General features: G+C 49.8%; 5 protein-coding genes; 2 read left to right on the top strand and 3 right to left on the bottom strand.

The window, feature by feature from the left end:
• Positions 1-2,790: 2,790 nt before the first annotated feature.
• Positions 2,791-8,423, top strand: FFUJ_08836 (uncharacterized protein; the record flags this gene model as incomplete). XM_023580418.1 has 3 exons in its annotated part: positions 2,791-6,036; positions 6,085-7,048; positions 7,099-8,423. The coding sequence occupies 3 exons, from the start codon at positions 2,791-2,793 to the stop codon at positions 8,421-8,423; spliced, it is 5,535 nt and encodes a 1,844-aa protein (XP_023433910.1).
• A 78-nt stretch (positions 8,424-8,501) lies between these two features.
• On the bottom strand, positions 8,502-9,014 carry FFUJ_08837 (uncharacterized protein; the record flags this gene model as incomplete). The annotated part of the gene is made up of 1 exon (XM_023580416.1): positions 8,502-9,014. The coding sequence occupies one exon, from the start codon at positions 9,012-9,014 to the stop codon at positions 8,502-8,504; it is 513 nt and encodes a 170-aa protein (XP_023433196.1).
• Positions 9,015-9,833: 819 nt separating this feature from the next.
• On the bottom strand, positions 9,834-12,600 carry FFUJ_08838 (related to proliferation associated SNF2-like protein; the record flags this gene model as incomplete). XM_023580415.1 has 4 exons in its annotated part: positions 9,834-10,687; positions 10,734-11,676; positions 11,728-12,044; positions 12,099-12,600. The coding sequence occupies 4 exons, from the start codon at positions 12,598-12,600 to the stop codon at positions 9,834-9,836; spliced, it is 2,616 nt and encodes an 871-aa protein (XP_023433195.1).
• A 670-nt stretch (positions 12,601-13,270) lies between these two features.
• Positions 13,271-14,443, top strand: FFUJ_08839 (related to tRNA binding protein ARC1; the record flags this gene model as incomplete). The annotated part of the gene is made up of 1 exon (XM_023580414.1): positions 13,271-14,443. The coding sequence occupies one exon, from the start codon at positions 13,271-13,273 to the stop codon at positions 14,441-14,443; it is 1,173 nt and encodes a 390-aa protein (XP_023433194.1).
• Positions 14,444-14,824: 381 nt separating this feature from the next.
• Positions 14,825-19,162, bottom strand: FFUJ_08840 (probable DNA-directed RNA polymerase, mitochondrial; the record flags this gene model as incomplete). XM_023580413.1 has 2 exons in its annotated part: positions 14,825-14,875; positions 14,933-19,162. The coding sequence occupies 2 exons, from the start codon at positions 19,160-19,162 to the stop codon at positions 14,825-14,827; spliced, it is 4,281 nt and encodes a 1,426-aa protein (XP_023433193.1).
• Between the last annotated feature and the right edge of the window lie 357 nt (positions 19,163-19,519).

Raw genomic sequence — 19,519 nt, 5'->3', positions numbered from 1 at the left:
CTGGATGGGGATTGAGGGTGTGAGTGATTTTGATATTGTGCTGGTTCTGAGCAGGGAGCGACGGAGAGGTTGAGCCATGAGGGTGAATGTCGGGACTGGGGATTATTAATGTGTCGGGTCGGAAGAGGGCGGTTTTTGATGGAGGAGTGGTTCGGAGCTATAGCGGGGATTGGGGATCGGGCCCATGATGGCGGGGTAATGATACTGAGGTGATTGCACGTCATGATTGCGGTTTCGGATATAGATAGAAGACAGGAGATGTTGATGTGAATATCTCGAATTATATTGCAGGGTCGATATGCTATAAGATAGAGTGCTTACTCGGCTGAGTGTCTGGTAAGATCCATGGTCTCATTGCTTACAGTTCCCCTTCCACAAGGCAGATGACACTTGCTTAGACATGGAGAGCCGTGGGTTATCCTCTCATTTGTATCCAGTATTTATGCTTTCCCCCATGCTACTGGGTTGAAATAAAGCCAGCACTCATAAGTCGATAAGTTTATATTAAATCTCGTCCTATATATCGATTAAACTGAACTGTGCTGGTGGACGGCTAAGCTCTTACCCACATCACTTACACAGCAAGTACGCTACCCTGTAGCCCAGCCCCGGACATTAAAGATCCTCATACTTGATCAGTCTAGGGCCCGAAACGAAATTTAAATACCCATCTATGCTTGCAGTGGGTATCATAAGAAGCCTTCAATCTCAGAAGCCAATTGCGATAAATCTGCTTCACTATTACCGCAAGCCATTCAATGATGATCCGGGGCCTACGATGTTATGAAAAATGCTTCTCGGAGCTAGTCTGTACCATAGTCACAGATACGCGGATAGGTTGCGCCTGGAAGCCTGAGGGTGTTCTCTTGCATCCTTACGCGTTCTCGTATTGCTGGAATACACCAGTGTTACAGCGCTTTGATCAGATGAATCTCGTGATGCCTCAGCCAATTTGGAATGAGCGGTCACGATTTAGATGGCCCCTTCAATGGTAACCGAAATGACAGCTTTATGATATCATGAATTCGAAGTGTGTAGATTGGCTACTACTTCAAAGCAAATGCCGAGTGTGGCTTTGCCCAAGTTAAGCTTGCGCATTGCTTGTTTCAAGGCTGTTGCGAACTTAGTTGACAGCTAATATGGGCGCGTCAGGGACCAGGTCAATTCTGAACGAGCCTGCATCTCGATTGTTGATCAGATCGTCATGCTAGCTCCCAATGGGTTAATCAACGCGATGCCATTCATGCCATCTACTGATTTCTGCAGGACAGTCAGTCTTGAATCCAGGGTGTTGACTATCAGTCCAAGTATTGGATCTAGGGTAAACGTTTGAGTAAGCATAATTACAGTTACGCCTCCCTTAAGTCAATATATGGTGACGCCGATTGAGTCAATCGGAAAAACAGAGAATGACGAATTGACGATAAGGAAGAGAGGAAGTAAATTTGTTGTTCCATGAGTTGTAACAGAATGTTCGAAATGCTACCCCCAAAGGGCTTAGTCCTCGTCAACTACAACGCTGTTCCAACAGTTTGGCTAAACTTCTAACGCTAATTCTATGCTCCTGTACACGAACCACGAGAAGGATCCTTTAAACATCAGCCCATTCACAACTCGTTTACAGAAGTTCTCACATTAGTCTCGAAAGAAGGTCTCAATTAGGTTGAGGCTACGCCAGCATACGCGTGGCCAGCTCCTCTTAGATGGAGGCGTCGGTCCAACCTCCCGACGGGTTTATTCTTAGGCGTCGCCCGAACTGACCTGTTTACGGCCTAGTGATCGCCGCGAGAGTTTTTCAGCCAGGGGTCGGGCGTTGGTTTCATGTGTCAGTGGCAGTTGGAGCAGATGTCATGACAGAGGATCGTGGCAGTGCAGGCGGCTTGGCATGAGAAGAGCTTCGCAAGCTCGTCCAAGGAGTGTCCCTGTATGCGTGCGTCGGAGGATTCTTATTGAGGCCGGCTAATTGTATTGAGATGTTCATTGAGGTAATTGGAAAGACACTGCAGTTGAATTAGTGATTTGCGACCATTGTTTCGTTCAATGCTGGGGTCAGTGATTATCATTAGACCTTGGGCCGCTATACGTCACCTCAATTAGAGTGCATGTTTTAGGGCGTTTACCTCAACGACAGGGCATCCACTCATACGATAACAGGCCGAGAACGAAGTGTAATTTACGTTAAACAGAGGATATTCTACACTGCCGAACTTGATGCGAATGCGTCCTTGAGCTTGAAGACCAGTAGTACAGGTCTATAATGCAATTGAACCTTGATATCAAGACTACATACAAGATATCAGGTCTCATTGGAGGCTCATGTCCAGTGAATTACACGATGTGACACCCAGACACATGTGGAGTGTTGCGGCTGTGGCTTAGTGCCCACACAGTGGGGTATCACAGCCTTCAGGCTCCCCCCCCGGCTTCAGGCATATTCTGTAACACTAAGAACCGCCTCCGACTGGACCTCACCTCGAGACAAAAGGCGAGGCACTGCACACTCGTTCAAGCCAGGAAGTACCGGGTCGTGTTTTGTTTCCTCCATTGTACGATAACAATATCATCGCAGCCTTGTGAGGGGCTGACTTCCATCCTTCTCAACCACGCATTATTCATCCATCTCATTTTGCATTCTTTCAACTACTACAACAAACACGCATTCATTATTTGATACCCAGTACAACGCAGTCGGATTTACAGCATTCAAATCGAGTCTGCATCCGTTTTCCAACAGCTTATATCATCATTGACTCGTCTACTCGCCAATTCAAATGATACCCGCATCTTAAAATGAATTCCTCGACGGTTAACGCCCGACAGAGGCGCATTATCCAATTATCACAGCAATGGGGTTTCTCACTACCACCCAATGCCCCTACTCCTCTCACGCGACCACCTCACCCAACCTCTTTCCGAACTCACGGTGATGATGAAGTCGCTGAGGGCCTGCTGCAGAGGCGGTCCGCTGAAGTCGCACAGCTGCGACCTAAGAGTGGTTTGTCGCGAGCCTTCTCGTCGAGTAACCTGAAAAAAGGAAAGCATTGGGATACCAAAGAGATACTAAACGTATTGAATTCTTGGGTCGACAGTTCAGGCTCGCCCGGTGTAGCCGAATCTTTGATTGCGAAATTGGCTGCAGCCGGTGTCGACCTAGGTGGTATGCAGACTCAGAAGCAGGGATTATTAAACAGAAGAAAAAGCGTTGAACATGGCCTTGATCGAACTCGTCTTCTCAAGTCCGCAATCGAACGAGACCAGCTAGACATGGTACATGTGCTTATACCGCATGCTGACCCATTGACCCTCGATATTTGTCTTCCAGCTGCGGTAAGAACTAGAAATGCACGAATCGTTGAGGTCCTATTGAGGTATGGGGCAAATGCATCCAACACCGCGGAGGGGCAGGACGAATTCCGCAAAGCGTGCTCTGTTCCAGCTTTATCAGAGATCGCATCGCTCATTCTAAGATCTGATGGACGGCCAGAAGAAATATGCACATCGCAGGCGCTTACCGACGCCACAAGAGCACAATGTTTCGACACTGTTTTACATCTGAGTCGTTCCACCGCAGATGGGAATTACAATAACGCTGAAGCTCTCAAGATCGCTATCAACGACCAGCGAAGAGATATCGCAATGGCAATTGCCACGGGAAACAAGTCGCCTCAAAGTCCCGGCCTTGATGAGGCTTTCGAGCAGCTCATGAACAACACAGAACTAGAACCACGGTCAAAACTTGACTTTGCTGAGCTTCTGCTTTGTTGCGGCGCCCAGGGCCCTATACTGGAAAGATCACTTGAAGTGGCCTGCGAGACACAGTTCTTTGATATGGCTGACCTTTTGGCTCGTTATGGGGCTTCAATCGAGCACAACGACGCTTCTGCTTTGAAAACCGCCATCTCAAAGGGCCAAACCAGCCTTGTGGGCTCTCTTCTCAACGGATCGTCCAAGATTGATCCTACGTTGGCATCAAGTTGTGTCCCTCTGATTCCTGAGCATGCAGATCCTGGAACTCGACAAAATTTGCTATACTCGCTCCTCAGACGGGGAGCAAATGGCGATGTCCTGAATGATTGCCTCATTCTAGCTGCTAACGCCGGGGACGCTCATTCTGTAGAACTTCTACTCAACCCTCACTTTCGCGAGCCACCCAGTGGGAAGCAAAATGGGCAGGTAAAGCCACGCATCACTAACCGTCACGCTGTTGCATCGCCTGATTATCAGAACGGAGAGGCCCTACGCATAGCAATCCTAGCCGGAAATGCAGACATGGCAGCCAAAATCCTGTTTGCAAGACCTTCAAACGAAACACTTACCGCAATATTTCCTCTAGTCAAGAGCCTCCCCCCGACGGATCGATATCGTATGGTTGAGATGTTCCTAAGGGGAGCTCTCACCGGCCCAGCTTTGCACAAGGCTCTTCAAGATGCAATCAGTGAAGACCCTTCCCAGAGAGATGATGCTCTGATCGATCTTTTACTCAAGTATAATGCGGACATCAATTATGACGATGGCGCTGGACTCACCCAGATCATAAATCAGATGGACCTGGGGTTATTCACCAAATTGATGCAAAACGCTTCTCCCCAGACAGCAGCTGCGCATGTCAACAATGTGATGAGTATCGATAACCACCAAATCAGGTACGAGATGATGTCAATGCTGTTCAACGCCAGGGCGAGCGTCGCTGGACAACAGGTCGCGGAAGCTCTCCTTGCGAATATATCGGAAATACCTGTTGACATGTCTCTTCTTCGACTTATCCTTGAACAAGGAAGGCCAGACATCAACGGCCTCAATGGCCATATTCTGCAGAAAGCCGCCCAAACCCCTGACCCCAAGGTTATTGATCTGATCCTGACCTTGGGCAAACACAACCATGACACCATCTCTGTTTGTCTCGAAGGACTAGCAAAAATCCCTTCCAGCGAGAACAAAGCGTGGAAGCTTGATGTTATTCTGACCAGATCACCCAAGAAGATCAACCTGGATGCAATGCTTGTGCATGAAGTCCAGACTCTTATCGAGGACAAATCTGGCAATGCCTCGTTCAAAACGCTGCAGAAACTTTTGGATCGCGGCGCCGATGTGAACGCTTTCCAGGCAAGAGCACTATGCAGTGCGGTCAAAGGAGCGAAGGACACGATAGTTGACACCCTGTTCGCTAGTGAGAAACCACCGACAGCGGCATCACTAGCATTCGCTCTTCCGCAGGCCCTAAAGATCTCGGATCCTATGACCCGCTTGACTTTCACTAAGAGTCTAGTAGAATCTGGAGCCTCCCCTCGTGAAGTCAACAGAGCATTGATCCATGCTATTAGCCATTTCACTACAGACGTAGCTTTGATATGCGTTCTAGCCACTTATGCTGATGCGTCTGATGGAGAAGCCCTGACACTCGCTGTTACCAGAGAGTCAGTCGAAGTCTTGGATCTTCTTCTCCCACAGCTCAAGCATACGGATGAGACCAGAGATTCTTGCTTGGATCAGGCGATGAAGATCGCCGACTGGACGGTTCGTCTTGATATCTGCAATCGTCTAGCAAAATCTGGCGTTTCATCTCAAGCAGCCTCTAACGCTCTGCTTGTCGCGGCGAGGGATGGTGATCTCGAACTTGGGGATATTCTTATTGCTCATGGTGCCAGTATTTCCACCAACGGAGGTCAAGCTATCATTGAAGCATGCCGCGGTGGCTCTGTTGAAGTTCTTGATGTGCTTCTCAAGTCCAACGCCGATACTCAGAAGATGACATTGGAGCGTGGATTCCAAGCTGCAACTGAGGTTAGAGATTTGAACAAAAGGGCAATGGTCTTTCAGCGTCTCCTCAAGAGGGGTGTTTCTGGAGAGGTTGTCGACATTCAGCTCGTTTCAGCTGCAAAGTACGGCGAAGAGGGACATGAAGTGTTGCGTGTTTTGCTGGCAGCGGGTGCAGACCCCAACTACAGTAACGGCGAGGCAGTTGTGGCAGCAACCCGAAGTGCCTTTGTCGGTAGTCTTGAGTTATTGTTGGGATTGTGGCACGAGGGCGGTAATCAGGTAAGTTTGGCAAGTTGTTTGGAAACGCTGCCGCTAACGTGTTTGTAGAAAAAGGCATCGCCTCCGACTTTGGTTAGGGCCATGAAGGCAAGCTGGAAGCTTAACCAAGATACCAGGCTGCATATAGTTCAAGATCTGATGAAGGCAGGCATGCCAGCTGTGGATGAAGTCCACATCGCCTTGAGCAAGGCAGTTGGTGAAGACGAACCAGATGAACGACTAATACAGGTCTTGCTTGATTCTGGAGCATCGCCGTTCACAAACGGTTGCTTTGCCCTTACCCAAGCTGTGCAAGGTGTCAAGGTTGCGGCACTAGATCTTCTCCTGGGCAGTAAGATCGACGAGGACGAGATACTCAAGCTTTTCGAAAATGGATTCTCAGAGACACAGTTCAGCACATGGTTCTCCCCGAACGGTCTAGAGGTTGCAAAAATGCTTCTAGCGAAAGGGGCTAAGGGATTGGCTGTCAGCAGTGCTCTGGTGCAGGTGATGAAGAATAGCACAGACGAGACTGAGTCATTGGCTGATGAGTTTGTTGACTTGTTTGTCGCTCATGGGGTTGATATTGACTTTGAGAATGGAGAACCTCTGATTTGCGCGGCATCAAAGGGTAATGCCCATTGGACAGAAAGGCTGCTTGCTTGCAAGCCATCACCACAGACTCTCACGCTTGCTTTTGAGCGTGTGTTTGATACGGCAAGGTCACCTGATGAGGTTCTGAAGCTGTTTGAACTCTTTTCGGGATATCGCGATGGAGAGGTCGGGCTAGATGTCATGACGCGGAGTACTGGGTCTGATCCGATTCTCATCAGGGCGATTTCGCAGTATCCTAGGTCGACAGAGCTGCTGCAGACGTTGTTGGATGCTGGTTTCTATCACGATCAGACAACAACATATCGTATCCACGACAGCGTGGATGAGCTTGAAGAGGTGACGGTGCTGGCCTGGGCAATTGCTCAACCACAGAAGAAGGTCAGCTCGGCACTGATTAAGATGCTCATTCAGCGTGGTGGTAAGTCTTTGATCATTTGCTCCTCGTAGACCCAGATCTAACATTTATAGCGAACGTCAACTTCGAGACAACAATCAGTCGAACCACCCCTCTTATGATCGCTATCCAAGCTCGCCGACCCGATATAGTTAAGGAACTACTCATTGAAGGAGCGAGCGTCGATATTACCGATGCCATGGGCAGAACACCTCTTGCGATGGCCACCGATATTGGTGGTGAGCTGTCGACTCGCATGATGGGCAACTTACTAGCATTTGATCAATCGAAGGATGATGGATCTCTACACAACTCCGCTAGAGAACTTAACTTTGCAGCAGTATCAGTTCTAGTGGAACATGGCCATCATCCTGACTTCCCTAGTCCACTACATGATGGAAGATCTGCTTTGGGTGAAGTCTGTCGCCATGGCGCAGGGTCTGGTAAAATGACAGCAGATGCAGAGAAGCTCATGCAGAAGGTCATGACGTTCTTGATTGACGCTGGCTCAGATTTGACCCTGCAGTCGCATGGAAAGTCTCTGCTTCTTCTCTGCTTCGATTCTACAGACCCTATTGTCACTACTCGCAGTTTCTTGAAAGTGGCTATGTGGAAGGAGATCAACAAACCGTTCAACCATTACACTGATGGCGAGTTTACGTATTCTCCGACCATGTACGTCAGCAAAGTGATGCCCGAATCGGATACTCGAGACCAGCTTCTCAGCCTTCTTCGGGCGAACAGAGCAGTGGATGTCTACTACGCCAACTCTGGAGACCAGCCTGATGATGCAGTTGGTCTCCCCAATGATATGGTAGTCCAAGAACGCGAAAGAAAAGCCAGATTACGACGACTGGCACTTGAAACTGAAGACCACGCTATTGCGCTCGCACGAGCAAAAGAAGTGGCCAGTGTGGAGAGAGAGATTTGGAATCACAAGGCAGAGATCGAGGACGCCCGCCGTCGCAGACTTCACAACGAAGATATCAATGCAATCCGACAAAAGGCTGATCTTGAAGAAACGCTCTTCCTAGCAGCTGTCAAGAGACGACAGCTGGAGCAGAGCAAGGTTACGCAGTCCAGTCTCGAGCGTATTCAACAAGTCGCCGCAGCTGAACTCCTAGCCGAAGAGACCAGACAACAGAAGATGATTGAGTGGGAATCTAAATTGAACTCTGAACGAGCCGGTAATGCGCAAGCACTCAGTAGTCTACGCATCAGTGAGCGTGAAGAGTTGGAACGCATCGAACGCGGTGCAGATGAGAGAGTCAAGAGGAGACTCGAGGCACAGAAAAAATTGGTTGAGACGCAGGAGAGATTGGCAAAGAGACTTGCTTCAGGACCTGGAGGGGGAGCGGATGCCAGGAGGCAGATTGGATTCGTGGAAGAGATTAATTAACCCTTTAGTATCCAACATAAGCATCAATGGCAGGTTTGGGGGGGATAGGCGTTGGGTGTTTTTATTATCAGATACCTCTTATAGCTTATGATGAGATGATCTTTCTTTTTCTCCAAGACTAGAACTTGCCCGTTGGCTCTCGAGTACAACTCTGGCAGCGCTCAACCTGGCGGTATCTATGGGCAGGCCATGGTTTGTGCGGTCCCCAGATGCAACCCTTTCCTTGGCTTCCTCCAATATTCTCTTTTGCTTCTCTTCTGACAAATGTGTAAGTGTGCCCATTGGTGGCACCCTGTCTCTCTCCTGAACCCTTTTGACGACACGCCCTGACTCTTCTTGTCTCTGCTTCTTCTGCATCTCGGCTTTAATACGGCGCGCTCTCCAATCGACTTTGCTGATGTTGAGCTCTAGTCTGTTGAGAGATTCGAGCTGCATTTTGTTGGCGGATTCTAGGTCCTTTGCGGCAGATTCTAGGTCCCTGGCGGCGGATTCGAGCTCGTTGGTAGAAGATTTCGGTGTGTCAATGGTGTCATCGGTCGTTTTGGTGGTAGCCTCGATGTTTTCGGGCGTGTCAGTGAGCTTGACGAGCATATCGTTGGTGGTGTGTTGGGAAGACGTCTCGTGACAATAGAAGCGATGAGTAATATAAATGATGAGCGATATGAAAGAAATAATCTGAGACATAGGAGAAGTGCGGGCAAGAGGAGGGTGTGGTGATGATGAAGAGAGGAAAAGAAAGGGACCAAGAGACGGAGGATGTGTCTCCCTTATATACCTACTTACCTACCTTACCTTATGGTGCCAAAGTTTAATAGTTCCTTTGTATGGGCAGTGCTATAGACAATGAAGTACGTAGAACCAAGCTTCCTCATGATTTGCTGTTTACGGTCTCTAGGTTTTTCTTTTATCAGCCTCATGCTGTAGTAATTGGTTAGACATTGTGGGAGAATCTCCAAGCAGTGAGCTAGATGTATCATTTGCAGTTGAGACCTATGGCTGAGAGCTTAAATCAGCACAGAGAACTTGGCTGTTTATACTCGAACTTTGAATCGAAATCTATTTCTTAGGGCAGCAGGCTCAATGATGTACGCACAAAACCTTGGCAGGTATTTTTTGGAACTTTGTGTTTGTCTGCTCGTTGGTAACTACTAACTACACATAGAATAAATGCGATTCACCAAGCGACCAAGGAACACGATGAAAGAATGAGCGAGTATATTGTTTTCAGTTGGTTTTCTGCCAACCGATGTCTTTTGTACAAACGTAGCACCTCAACTCCGTACCGACTGATGACCCTAACACGCCTGAGCAAATCCACAGCTATGATAACGTACAGATATAAATAACCTTTCCAGTAATAATCCCAAACAACAAATACCGTCGGCAAATAATAATACTCATGTATAAGAATCAATCCTTTCGTGCCATCTTGATAGAATCAGCACCAGTTTCCACAACGCGGAAAGCATCAGCGTCGCCCTGTCCGCTCGCAGCCTTCTCATAAGCTGTCTCACTCCTATCGCAGAGAACATCGAGGTCCGCGTCGCTGAGGACTTGTTCGTCCCCTGAGGTCTTGTACACTTGACCATCCTTCAGAAGCAGAGCGCGGAGCGACTCGGGGTCGATGTCTTCGTGGAGATCCATCTTTTGACCCATTGACTTGAAGTTACCCTTCTTGATGACGAGTTTCTCAAGTCGGCGCTTGGCGTCGGCGGAGTTGAGAAGGGTTTCCTCAACTGTGTCCTTGGTAGCAAGTCGGAATACGACAACGGGGCGGGTTTGGCCGATACGATGGCAGCGGTCTTGGGCTTGAAGATCTTGCTGGGGGTTGAAGTCTGAGTCAAATAGAATGACCGTATCGGCTGAAGCGAGGTTGATGCCCTGACCGCCTGCGCGGGTAGAGAGCAAGAAGATCTTGTACTCAGGATCGCTGTTGAAATCGGCGATTTGAGTCCGTCGACTCTCCTGTGCGACAGAGCCGTCAATACGACAGACTTTCCAGCCGCGGAGTTCACGGCAGTAGTCTTCGAGGATGTCAAGCTGAGTGGTGAACTGCGAGAAGATAAGGACTTTGTGGTCGTCTTCGAATAACCGAGGTAGCAGACGATCGAGAAGAAGCATTTTACCGGAAGCGGTGACTATGGAGTCATCGACGGGAAGATCTTGGGAAGCGATCCAAGGGTTGTAGAAATTGTGAGGTGAGTTGCAAACAAGTCGCAGCTGTGCTAGGGGATTACCCAGCTTCTTCTGAGCAATCTGCTTTTCTGTATGGTGTTAGGGTATCGTTGAGTAGTAAAGGGGTAAACTTACTCGCAAGATCAAAAGCCTCGGCCTGTTTGCGTTCCTCTGGTGTCATCGACACTTGATCGCTCAAGTCCTCATCGTCAGAGACCATCTCATCCGCCAACTTTGCTTCAAACTCATCATCAGACATCTTCTCCTCATCTGAACCAGCATCTTTATAGGTTCTTGTCTTTCTCGGCCGTCCACGCGTGCTCACTGGCGTTGACTGACGAGTGGACTTGGCGCTCTTGGGCTCCGGCTCCAGGGACGCGGGAGCACCCTTTCGTTTACCTCCAGACTTGGGTGTGATAGGTGCCTCTTCGAGCTTCGGGTTCTTACGTGGTCTACCACGGCCGCGCTTAGCCATCATGACCGAAAAGGCATTGGTTACTGGCTCCTCGGGCTCGACCTGCTTCTTACGCGGGGATTCACGAACGGGGAGTGTCATAGTCTTTGGTGCAGCGACGCTGCTTGATCGAGATGACTTGGCGCTTGCTTCAGTCGAATTGGGGCCATAGATCTTTTCATGCACCTTGTCCTCCAGATACTGTCGGGTATCGACCTTTTTGTTTGTAAGCACGTTGTAAAGATCCGTTTGCTCCTTTGTCATGGGCGCGAAGAGCACGTATTCTCTCTTTTTAGGGAGGTAGGCCGCTACATCCTGTTTGATACGTCTCAGAAGCATAGGCTGAAGAATGAGGTGAATCTTCTTTACGAGCTCTTGCTTCTTCTGATCAGCGATGAACTCCTCTGTGCCCTGCTCATCTTCGAGATCAGAGAAGTCGAACCACGACTCAAAGGCCTCCCAGTCTGTAAAGATGTTGGGTAGCAGGAAGTGCAGTAGTGACCACAACTCTTTGAGGTTGTTCTGAAGAGGTGTTCCAGTGATGAGAAGACGGGTTGCAGATGAGAACTGACGAAGCTGCTGGAACAGTTTGGCGTCTGCATTCTTCATGCGATGACCTTCATCCTAAGCTTTATGTTAATATCATGTGGTCTGACCATGAGTAATGAGACATACTATGATGATAAACTCCCAGTTGATCTTGGATAAGTTGTGCTGATCTCTGAGAACCATTTCATAGGATGTGCACACCACTGGGAATTTCGTGGTAGGACGGCCACCCTTGAGATGCTTCAGCATTTTGTTCCTGAAGATCTTCTCACGGTCATCTTTGTTGCCATGATACATGATGACAGGGATAGAAGGCGTCCACTTGGTAAATTCGTCCTCCCAGTTTGAGAGTGTACTCAAGGGAGCGACGATCAAATGAGGGCCGAGATAATTCTCCTGCTCACGAAGCAGCGCAATCAGGGCAATGGTTTGAACAGTTTTGCCTGGGATAAGTCAGTACTTATGAGAGATACCCACAAAGTGAGGCTCAGACTTACCAAGACCCATCTCATCAGCTAAAATACCAGACATGCCCTGAGAGCAAATCTCATACATCCATGTTAGGCCCTCAAGCTGGTAGTCTCTCATTGTACCATTGATCATACATTTCGGTTGTTGCGCCATCTCCAAGCTGTGCTCACCCAGCGTCTTGCCGTCAAGACTGCTACCGACTCGACCCAACACCTGAGTCTTTTTGGTAAGAATATCAGAGAAAGCAGCTGACTTTGCGAGCAGGTCGTCAAGTTCTCTAGCCTTGGCTTCACGCTCAGACTTTGTCTCAGCCTTCTTCTTTTTCTTCCTCTTGAGCATCGCCTGTCGTCGCTTCTCTTCATTCCTCTCATTTTCTAGACGCGCCTCCTGCTCTTCCTTGATAAGCGCCTCGTCGGCACCTTCAAGATCATCTTGCTGTTCCGAGGGCGGCGAGCTGGGCACACTTGTAGGCAACCGTGAGTTAGACCGAGCTGAGCTAGAGTTGCTCGGCGACTTGGGTGCCGCCATGTTGAAATGATATTATGACGATGTGTAAAATAATGAGTAAACAAGAATATAAAGAGAGAAAAAGAGCGTCAGGGGCTGAGTCGAGCTCAAGGCTTGTTTAGTGGTTTCGGCGATCCGATCCGCTAGTGAGCAGGATGATGTAGTTGACTCGCCTCGAATCGGGGCGTGAAAAAAAAGAAAAGGGAGAAATTTCTCAGGGGGAATATGAAAGGGAGGTTAGAAGAAACAGGCCCAAGCAAAAAAGTAATTTGAAGCAAAAAAATAACAATTGATGTACAATGGATAAGCTAATTGATTGTGTCTTCTCATGGACACAATTGTCGTTGCCGAGTCTTCTCCTTCGACAATATAAGAGTCAAAGGGCGTAGCGCGTAAAGGAGGAAACGCGAGAAAGGGGCGATATCACGAGTTAGCGCGCTGCAAGCACAGCCACATTCTTCCCAGCGCCACAGCAACGCCTCCCGTTTCTCCCCGCCAATTCAATTGGTGACAGACCGGAATTACCCCTCCACCCCACCAAGAGAAAATATCAAGACACTCACTCAACTCTTTAGCATCAGTTCTAGAGTGAAGCTATAACGAAGCTTCATCTCTCATCATAGCCAATCTGTTCGCCCTTCGACTTCTCCGCCAGGCACCCCGAAGCCTCTCACCGTTGATATCCTTCAGAATGGCATCCTTCGCCTCCCAGACCTACACTCCCACCGAGGAGGCTGAGATCCAGCAATGGCTCACCACCTCCGAGCGTCTCAAGTCCCCCGAGGACAAGTCCACCATCCTCGAGACCCTCGACAACCACCTCTCCAGCCGCTCCACCCTCCTCGGCAGCAAGCCCTCCAAGGCCGACGTCGCCATCTACGAGACCCTCGCTCCCATCGTCGCCAAGTGGTCTCCCGAGGAGCGAACCGGCGAGAAGGGACACCCCCACATCGTCCGCCACGTCGACTTTGTCCAGAACTCTCCCCTGTTCGGCCTCAATGTCAAGGATGAGAACAAGGTCCAGGTTGATCGTGATAACGTCCTCTATGTGAAGCCTCCCGTTGACGCCAAGGCTGAGAAGGAGAAGAAGAAGAAGGAGGCTGCTGCTGCCGCCGCTGCCACTGGTGGTGAGGCTTCGCTTGTTGATCGCACCAAGGAGAAGGTCAAGGAGGTTGTTGAGACGGCCAAGGAGAAGATTGCTACTGATAAGCCTAAGAAGGAGAAGAAGGAGAAGGCTCCCAAGCAAAAGGCTGCTCCCGCCCCTGCTGCTCCTCTCTCCCCTGCTCTCATTGACCTCCGAGTCGGTCACATTCTCAAGGCCATCAACCACCCCGACGCCGACTCCCTCTATGTTTCCACCATCGCTGTTGGCGACAAGCCCGGCAACGAGGACTACGTCGAGTACGAGGGTCAAATCTGCCGCACCGTCTGCTCTGGTCTCAACGGCCTCATCCCCCTCGAGTCCATGCAGGGCCGCAAGGTCGTCGTGGTCTGCAACCTCAAGCCCGTCAAGATGCGCGGCATCAAGTCCTGCGCCATGGTCCTCGCGGCCTCTCCCAAGATCAAGGAGGGTGAGGTTGACGACCACAAGGGCCCCGTTGAGCTCGTCACCCCCCCTGAGGGTGCCAAGGCCGGCGACCGTGTTTGGTTCGAGGGTTGGGAGGGTAGCCCCGAGGGTGTTCTCAACCCCAAGAAGAAGATCTGGGAGACTTTCCAGCCTGGTTTCACTACCACTGATGGTCTTGAGGTTGCTTTTGATGCGGGTGTTGTTGAGCAGCTTGGAAAGACTGGCCGTGGACGTCTTGTTACTGAGAGTGGTGGTGTCTGCACTGTCCCCAGCCTCAAGGATGCCGTTGTACGATAAACAACAAGTTACGATGCGAGTAGTGTAGAAGAACAAAAAATGTGATAGACCAATGTCAACGGCACTTCCAAGAACCTCATAAATGTTTGAACATCTTTTGGTGTTGTTTATTTGTTTAGACGTCAACTCCATCTGACCTCTCTTCACCTCCGACACTAATGTACAGTACATATATTCTACATCCTCCTCTCATGGTATACAAAATGCAGCCAACAGCCGCCATACTCCCTCTATCCGAATGCTTTTTTGGTTTTCGCTATCATGAAAAAAAAATCCCCCATCTCTAAACGCCAAATGCACAACGCCCAAATCATTTCTCCTTCTCATGTCTGTCTTCATCATAGTGATACATTATAACAATGACTTTAGGAGGTCCCTTAATCACGAGAAGAAATACTGACTTTCTCGCAGCCGCTTTACATCAAAATCACCCTGGAAGCCATGTTAGTATATGTTAAATTGCAGTGACGTCCTAGATTCTCGACATACCTTTTTGGGGAGATCGGGGAAGGTCAGCGGGCGCCAGAAATGCGTGATTTGCTTCCAGTTTTGCTTGACTTCCTTCTTGGGTTGGATAACGTTGGCCTCGAAACTAGTTTGCTTAAGACGCTCAAGCAGCTTGTTGCTCATCTCAGCAATCTTGTCCTCTGAAGGTTCCATGTTCTTTACGGCCTCCTGAACTGCTGACGAGAGGTTGCCTTCCGATTCAGGAATGTCTCCGAGGCCGCCAATGTCCTCAGTCTCATGCTGAATCTCGGGGTCCTCCTCCTGCGCGGCTGGCATCGCCTCAACGATGGAGGCAGGCGTAATGATCTTCTTTGCTGCCTCAATGTCCCAGGGATTGCCTGAGCGGAGAAGAGTGTTGCGTTTGTGTTCTAACAACACTTCTTCCCTTTGAGTGAGCTTGCTCGTCTTGCGGAATTGCCTGATTTTTATGGCAGCAGGGCTTGAATTAGGGATGTTGGCTAGGTACAACGAGCCCCTGTATCGAGCCTCGAACTCGGTCGCCAATCGACCGACGACATCCTCCTCGTGGATTCGGATAAAGGCATCGCGCAAAACTCCGCTCAGAATGTCCACATCCGCAGCATGAGTCCAGAAGGAATCGTGAACGGCAGCGAACTTCAAGCCGAGCTCGTCACACTTGAGGGCTGAGAGAAGCATGTGGCTGGCATCCAGTGAATGGATGAAATTGGGGGGAAATCCTTGAAGTTGCTTTCTGCGATCCACGGGCTCTGTCTGACCCTGTGTAGGATAACTGATAGACTGCAGACAAGTGCGGATCTCTCTGGTGATTGCCTTTCGGTAAGGCTGCACGACAGGCATTCTCAGGGGTGTAGTCCACACAACTGTAGATCGAAACTGTGAGGTCAACTCATCCAAGTCCTTGCTCTTGCCCGAGGCAGTCTTCTTTGCAGCAGGCTTGTTATCTTTCTCTTCCTGCAACTGATCGAGCTGGGCTGGTGTCAGGGCTTTGCAGACACGCGCACCAACCTCACCAAGCCAGTACTGAATATCATGAGCACCTCGGAACATGGTTCCAAGAGCTTTGAAGATATGCTGTGCAATATACGTAGCGGTCACGAGATTCGGAATGCCAGTCTCTTTGTACATGTCTGGGTAGAGGGCATCCAACTGCTTGCAAACTTGTTGCTTAGCACCGGCAAATGTGACACCATAGACGTTGGTCATGACAGTTTGCTTTACTACCTTTCTGGTTATTTTACCCAGACAGTTCTTTCCAATCTGACTACCTGCGTTGGCGTCTTTCTCGATCGACTCCTTGACGAGGTTGGCGACAGCCGAGTATACATCGGCAGGTCGGTCACTAGGCACGAGGTTGACCTGTTGAGCACCCCAGGTATCACCACCAAGGGCTGCGTAATGCTGGAGACCGTTGCAGGTGCCATCTTGATGCACTGGTAGATTGGAGACAAAGTCGGTAGGATCAGGGAGGTCATAGGCAGCCTTCAGCTCGAAACAAGTGGCCAGGCATTGCCAAGGATCTTCAGCCTTCAACCACCATCGACTACCATTCAGAGGGTTCTCGACACTCTCTCTAACGTTGGCAAGGTTGTCGGTGGCAAATGCCTCTCTCTCGGCGAATGAGGCCTTGTCGAAGCCGTATAGATTGGCAAGGTGGATTTTGAGCCATCGCAGACCTTGCTGGCCAAGTCTCTTCCCCTCGGCGAATTTCAGGAGAGCACGTGTGTGATCAGCTCCCATGTGGTTCAGGTATGTCGGGATAGGATAAGCACGGCCGCGATAGTCCATGTTGTGAGGGAAGTAAATGACTTGCTTGCGGAACGCGCGAGCGATCTCTAATTGCAAGTTCATGTAGCAACGTTGTGAATGAAGGGCTCCACGCTCGTTCTCGACCTGCTTGACCTTTCGAATCCAAGCCCGGTGAAGAAGAGGGTCTGAGTTTGTGGGTTCTGGAGGCATCTCAAGGTTGGGCGTGAGCTCTGGCATGTTGGCGATGGCATCACCACTGTTCCAGGCCTCGACCATCACGTCGAGAACCTGGTTGTTGACCCTCCACGGTGTTTTCCCCAGCACATCCAAGCCCTTGAAGACTTGGTCCATGTCGCCACGCTTGATGGCCGCATTGGCGTAGAGCTTTTGCTCAACGTCTCCTGACTTGACACGAATTAAGGAGGCTCTGCTAACCAAGAAGCCTCCTTCATTGACGCGAGTCCACGGTCTAGGTTCGGAAATCATAGGCAGGTGCTTAGCAAGGAAATCACCTAACGGCTCCCGTTTCAACCGGTCGACAAGCTCTGGGTTGATGGTTAACATTCCGACCTTCTTCCCCTTTTTGGGAGCGTGCATATGAGAAAAGGCAGGCTGGAGTTGGCTGATCCGTTCCTTTGAGATAGGGTGTTCTTTTACAACATTAATCTTGGCGGTCTCAATGAGAGATTTCAAGAGAATCGATCCAATACGGGCCCTCACTTGCATAGACCATGCTGATAGCACAGGGTCTTTTGCTCCAGTTGGCTCATAAGCATCAGTAATGATCTTTTGCCGGACCTTCCCAGTCGTCTCGGTAGACGCATCAGGCTCCGTAGACTCCTTCGCCTCTGTAGAAGCATTTGCTTCAGTCGATTCCCTCGCGTCTATCGGCTCAGTTGTCTTTGTCGTCTTCTTCAACTCAGCTGCTTTAGCCCCTTTTTCGTCTGTGAGAAACTGGACCTTGCGGAGCCGGCGTCGCTCCTTTGCGGCCTTTTCCTTGAGCTGAGTCTGAATGTCGTCCTGGGCTACTCGAGAAACGTCGTTGAGGAGTCGATGAATGACCACACCCTTATCAACGCCCTGTAATGCACTGATGTTGAGGAGAGTGAGAATAGTCACTGCAGCCATTCGGGTAGGGTCTGCCATTCGAAGGATAGGACCATAGATACAGCGCTCGAGATCCTCTTCAGACTTGACTTCCTTTTCTTCGGATTCCTCGACCTTGATGATCTCTTGTCTTAAACGGGCCTCCATAGCTACGAGCCAGCGGTGCATGCAATCAGAAAGACTCTTATCCTCAGCCTTGGCACTCAGAGCTGTGTTGATACCCATCTTATCCATCTTCTTCTTTGCGTTTCGCCATTTCTCAATAGCAGTGTCGATGGAGTCCTTTTCTAGGCGCATTTGGAATTCGCGCTGCTCCAAAGGATCCAGCTTGGAAATATCCACATTTTGGAGTTCGGCCATGAGGTTCAGATTTCGTCGTAAAGCGTTCAGACCCTCTCCTCGTTGGGGTGTCGGACGGACCTCGGGATAGTCTTCACTTGCAAACGCCGCCATGTCCTCACCGAGGTCCTCTTCCAGTTCAAATCCCTCCTCTTCGCTTGCCAGACTAACGTAGCTGGTTTCCTCAGATCCGGGCTCGACCCTGTAAGTAGGGCAAATTTCAGTGATAACACCAAGGTCCTGGTCGCTGAGAATATCGGCTCTGCTCAACACCCGCAGACCGGCCTCGTCAGGAGCCATGCTCATGTAACGGTTGATGAGTCGTTCCAAGCGGGCACCACGTTCCGAGATCAGTGAGGCCTTGAGCATGCATGCGATTGTCTCCGCGGTTTGTGGTATATTCTGGTTCCTTATTTGCAACTCGTACCACTTGTGGAGTCGTTCGGCTTGCTTTCGGTCGGGGTTCATTCTAAGTTGGTCGAGGGATGCGCGGAGATATTGATTGTGCAAAATGATCATTTCTTCACCAGGGAGCAAACCAGTCAAGTTAAGTCGCTTCAGAACGAGAGATGCTCGATCAAGCTTGCCCACGCGTACACAAGCATCGAAGACTGGAATCATCTCTTCCACCTCACCAGGAACACCCTTGTTGTTGATTTTGCCGTATTGTCGAGGTGCTACTGGCTCTGGAATTGTCAATAGAGACGTCGGGTCAAGGGAACGAAGGTCGGAGTAGGATGGCGGGGGAGCCTGGAAAGGCTGTAGACCAGAGCTAGCAAGCTGGCTGTGTAAAGCACCAAGGTTTTGACCAAAGTTGTAATCGTCGACAGCTGTCGCGAGATTCCTTCCATGGTTGAGCCCAGGGCCAGACTCTGAGCCTCGGCGCTTGCGGGGTTGGTATGGCTGAGAAACAACACATCTTCGTCCCAGGTTCGTTGCTGTGATGTGTGATGGTAAAGATCTTGAAGGAAGTCCAATTGATCGGAGGGCAGTGGCCTTGTGAAGAGCTAGGCTCCTCCTCGTTTGTCGAACGAACATTGTGATGGTTTGGTGGGAGTCGTCGGAAGAGCGGTGGTTATGAGGGGGCGAAATTGCCCAGCTGCGAGAAGCTCAACAGAGAATGGCTGCTGAGTTAATGGAATATTATAACATTAGACAGGAAACAAATAACACGAGCTAATGAATTCGACTTGTAGACAAGACAAGTACAAGAAGGAGTGTCGCAACAATTGTTGATGGACAAGTCTTGTCCTGTTGCTGCTGTCGCGTGAAGCAGATACTTAGAATCTATCTCCAAATTTTTCAGCATCCAAAGGATTGGACGGTGAACTGAGAAGCACTAGAGAGATCACGTGTGGAACAAATCGTGGCAATAGAAAGGCAGGGGACTTCTTT

The sequence above is a fragment of the Fusarium fujikuroi genome, chromosome FFUJ_chr07 (genome assembly GCF_900079805.1).
Source record: "Fusarium fujikuroi IMI 58289 draft genome, chromosome FFUJ_chr07".
Lineage (NCBI taxonomy): Eukaryota > Fungi > Ascomycota > Sordariomycetes > Hypocreales > Nectriaceae > Fusarium > Fusarium fujikuroi.
This window is presented reverse-complemented; position numbering and strand designations above follow the sequence as displayed.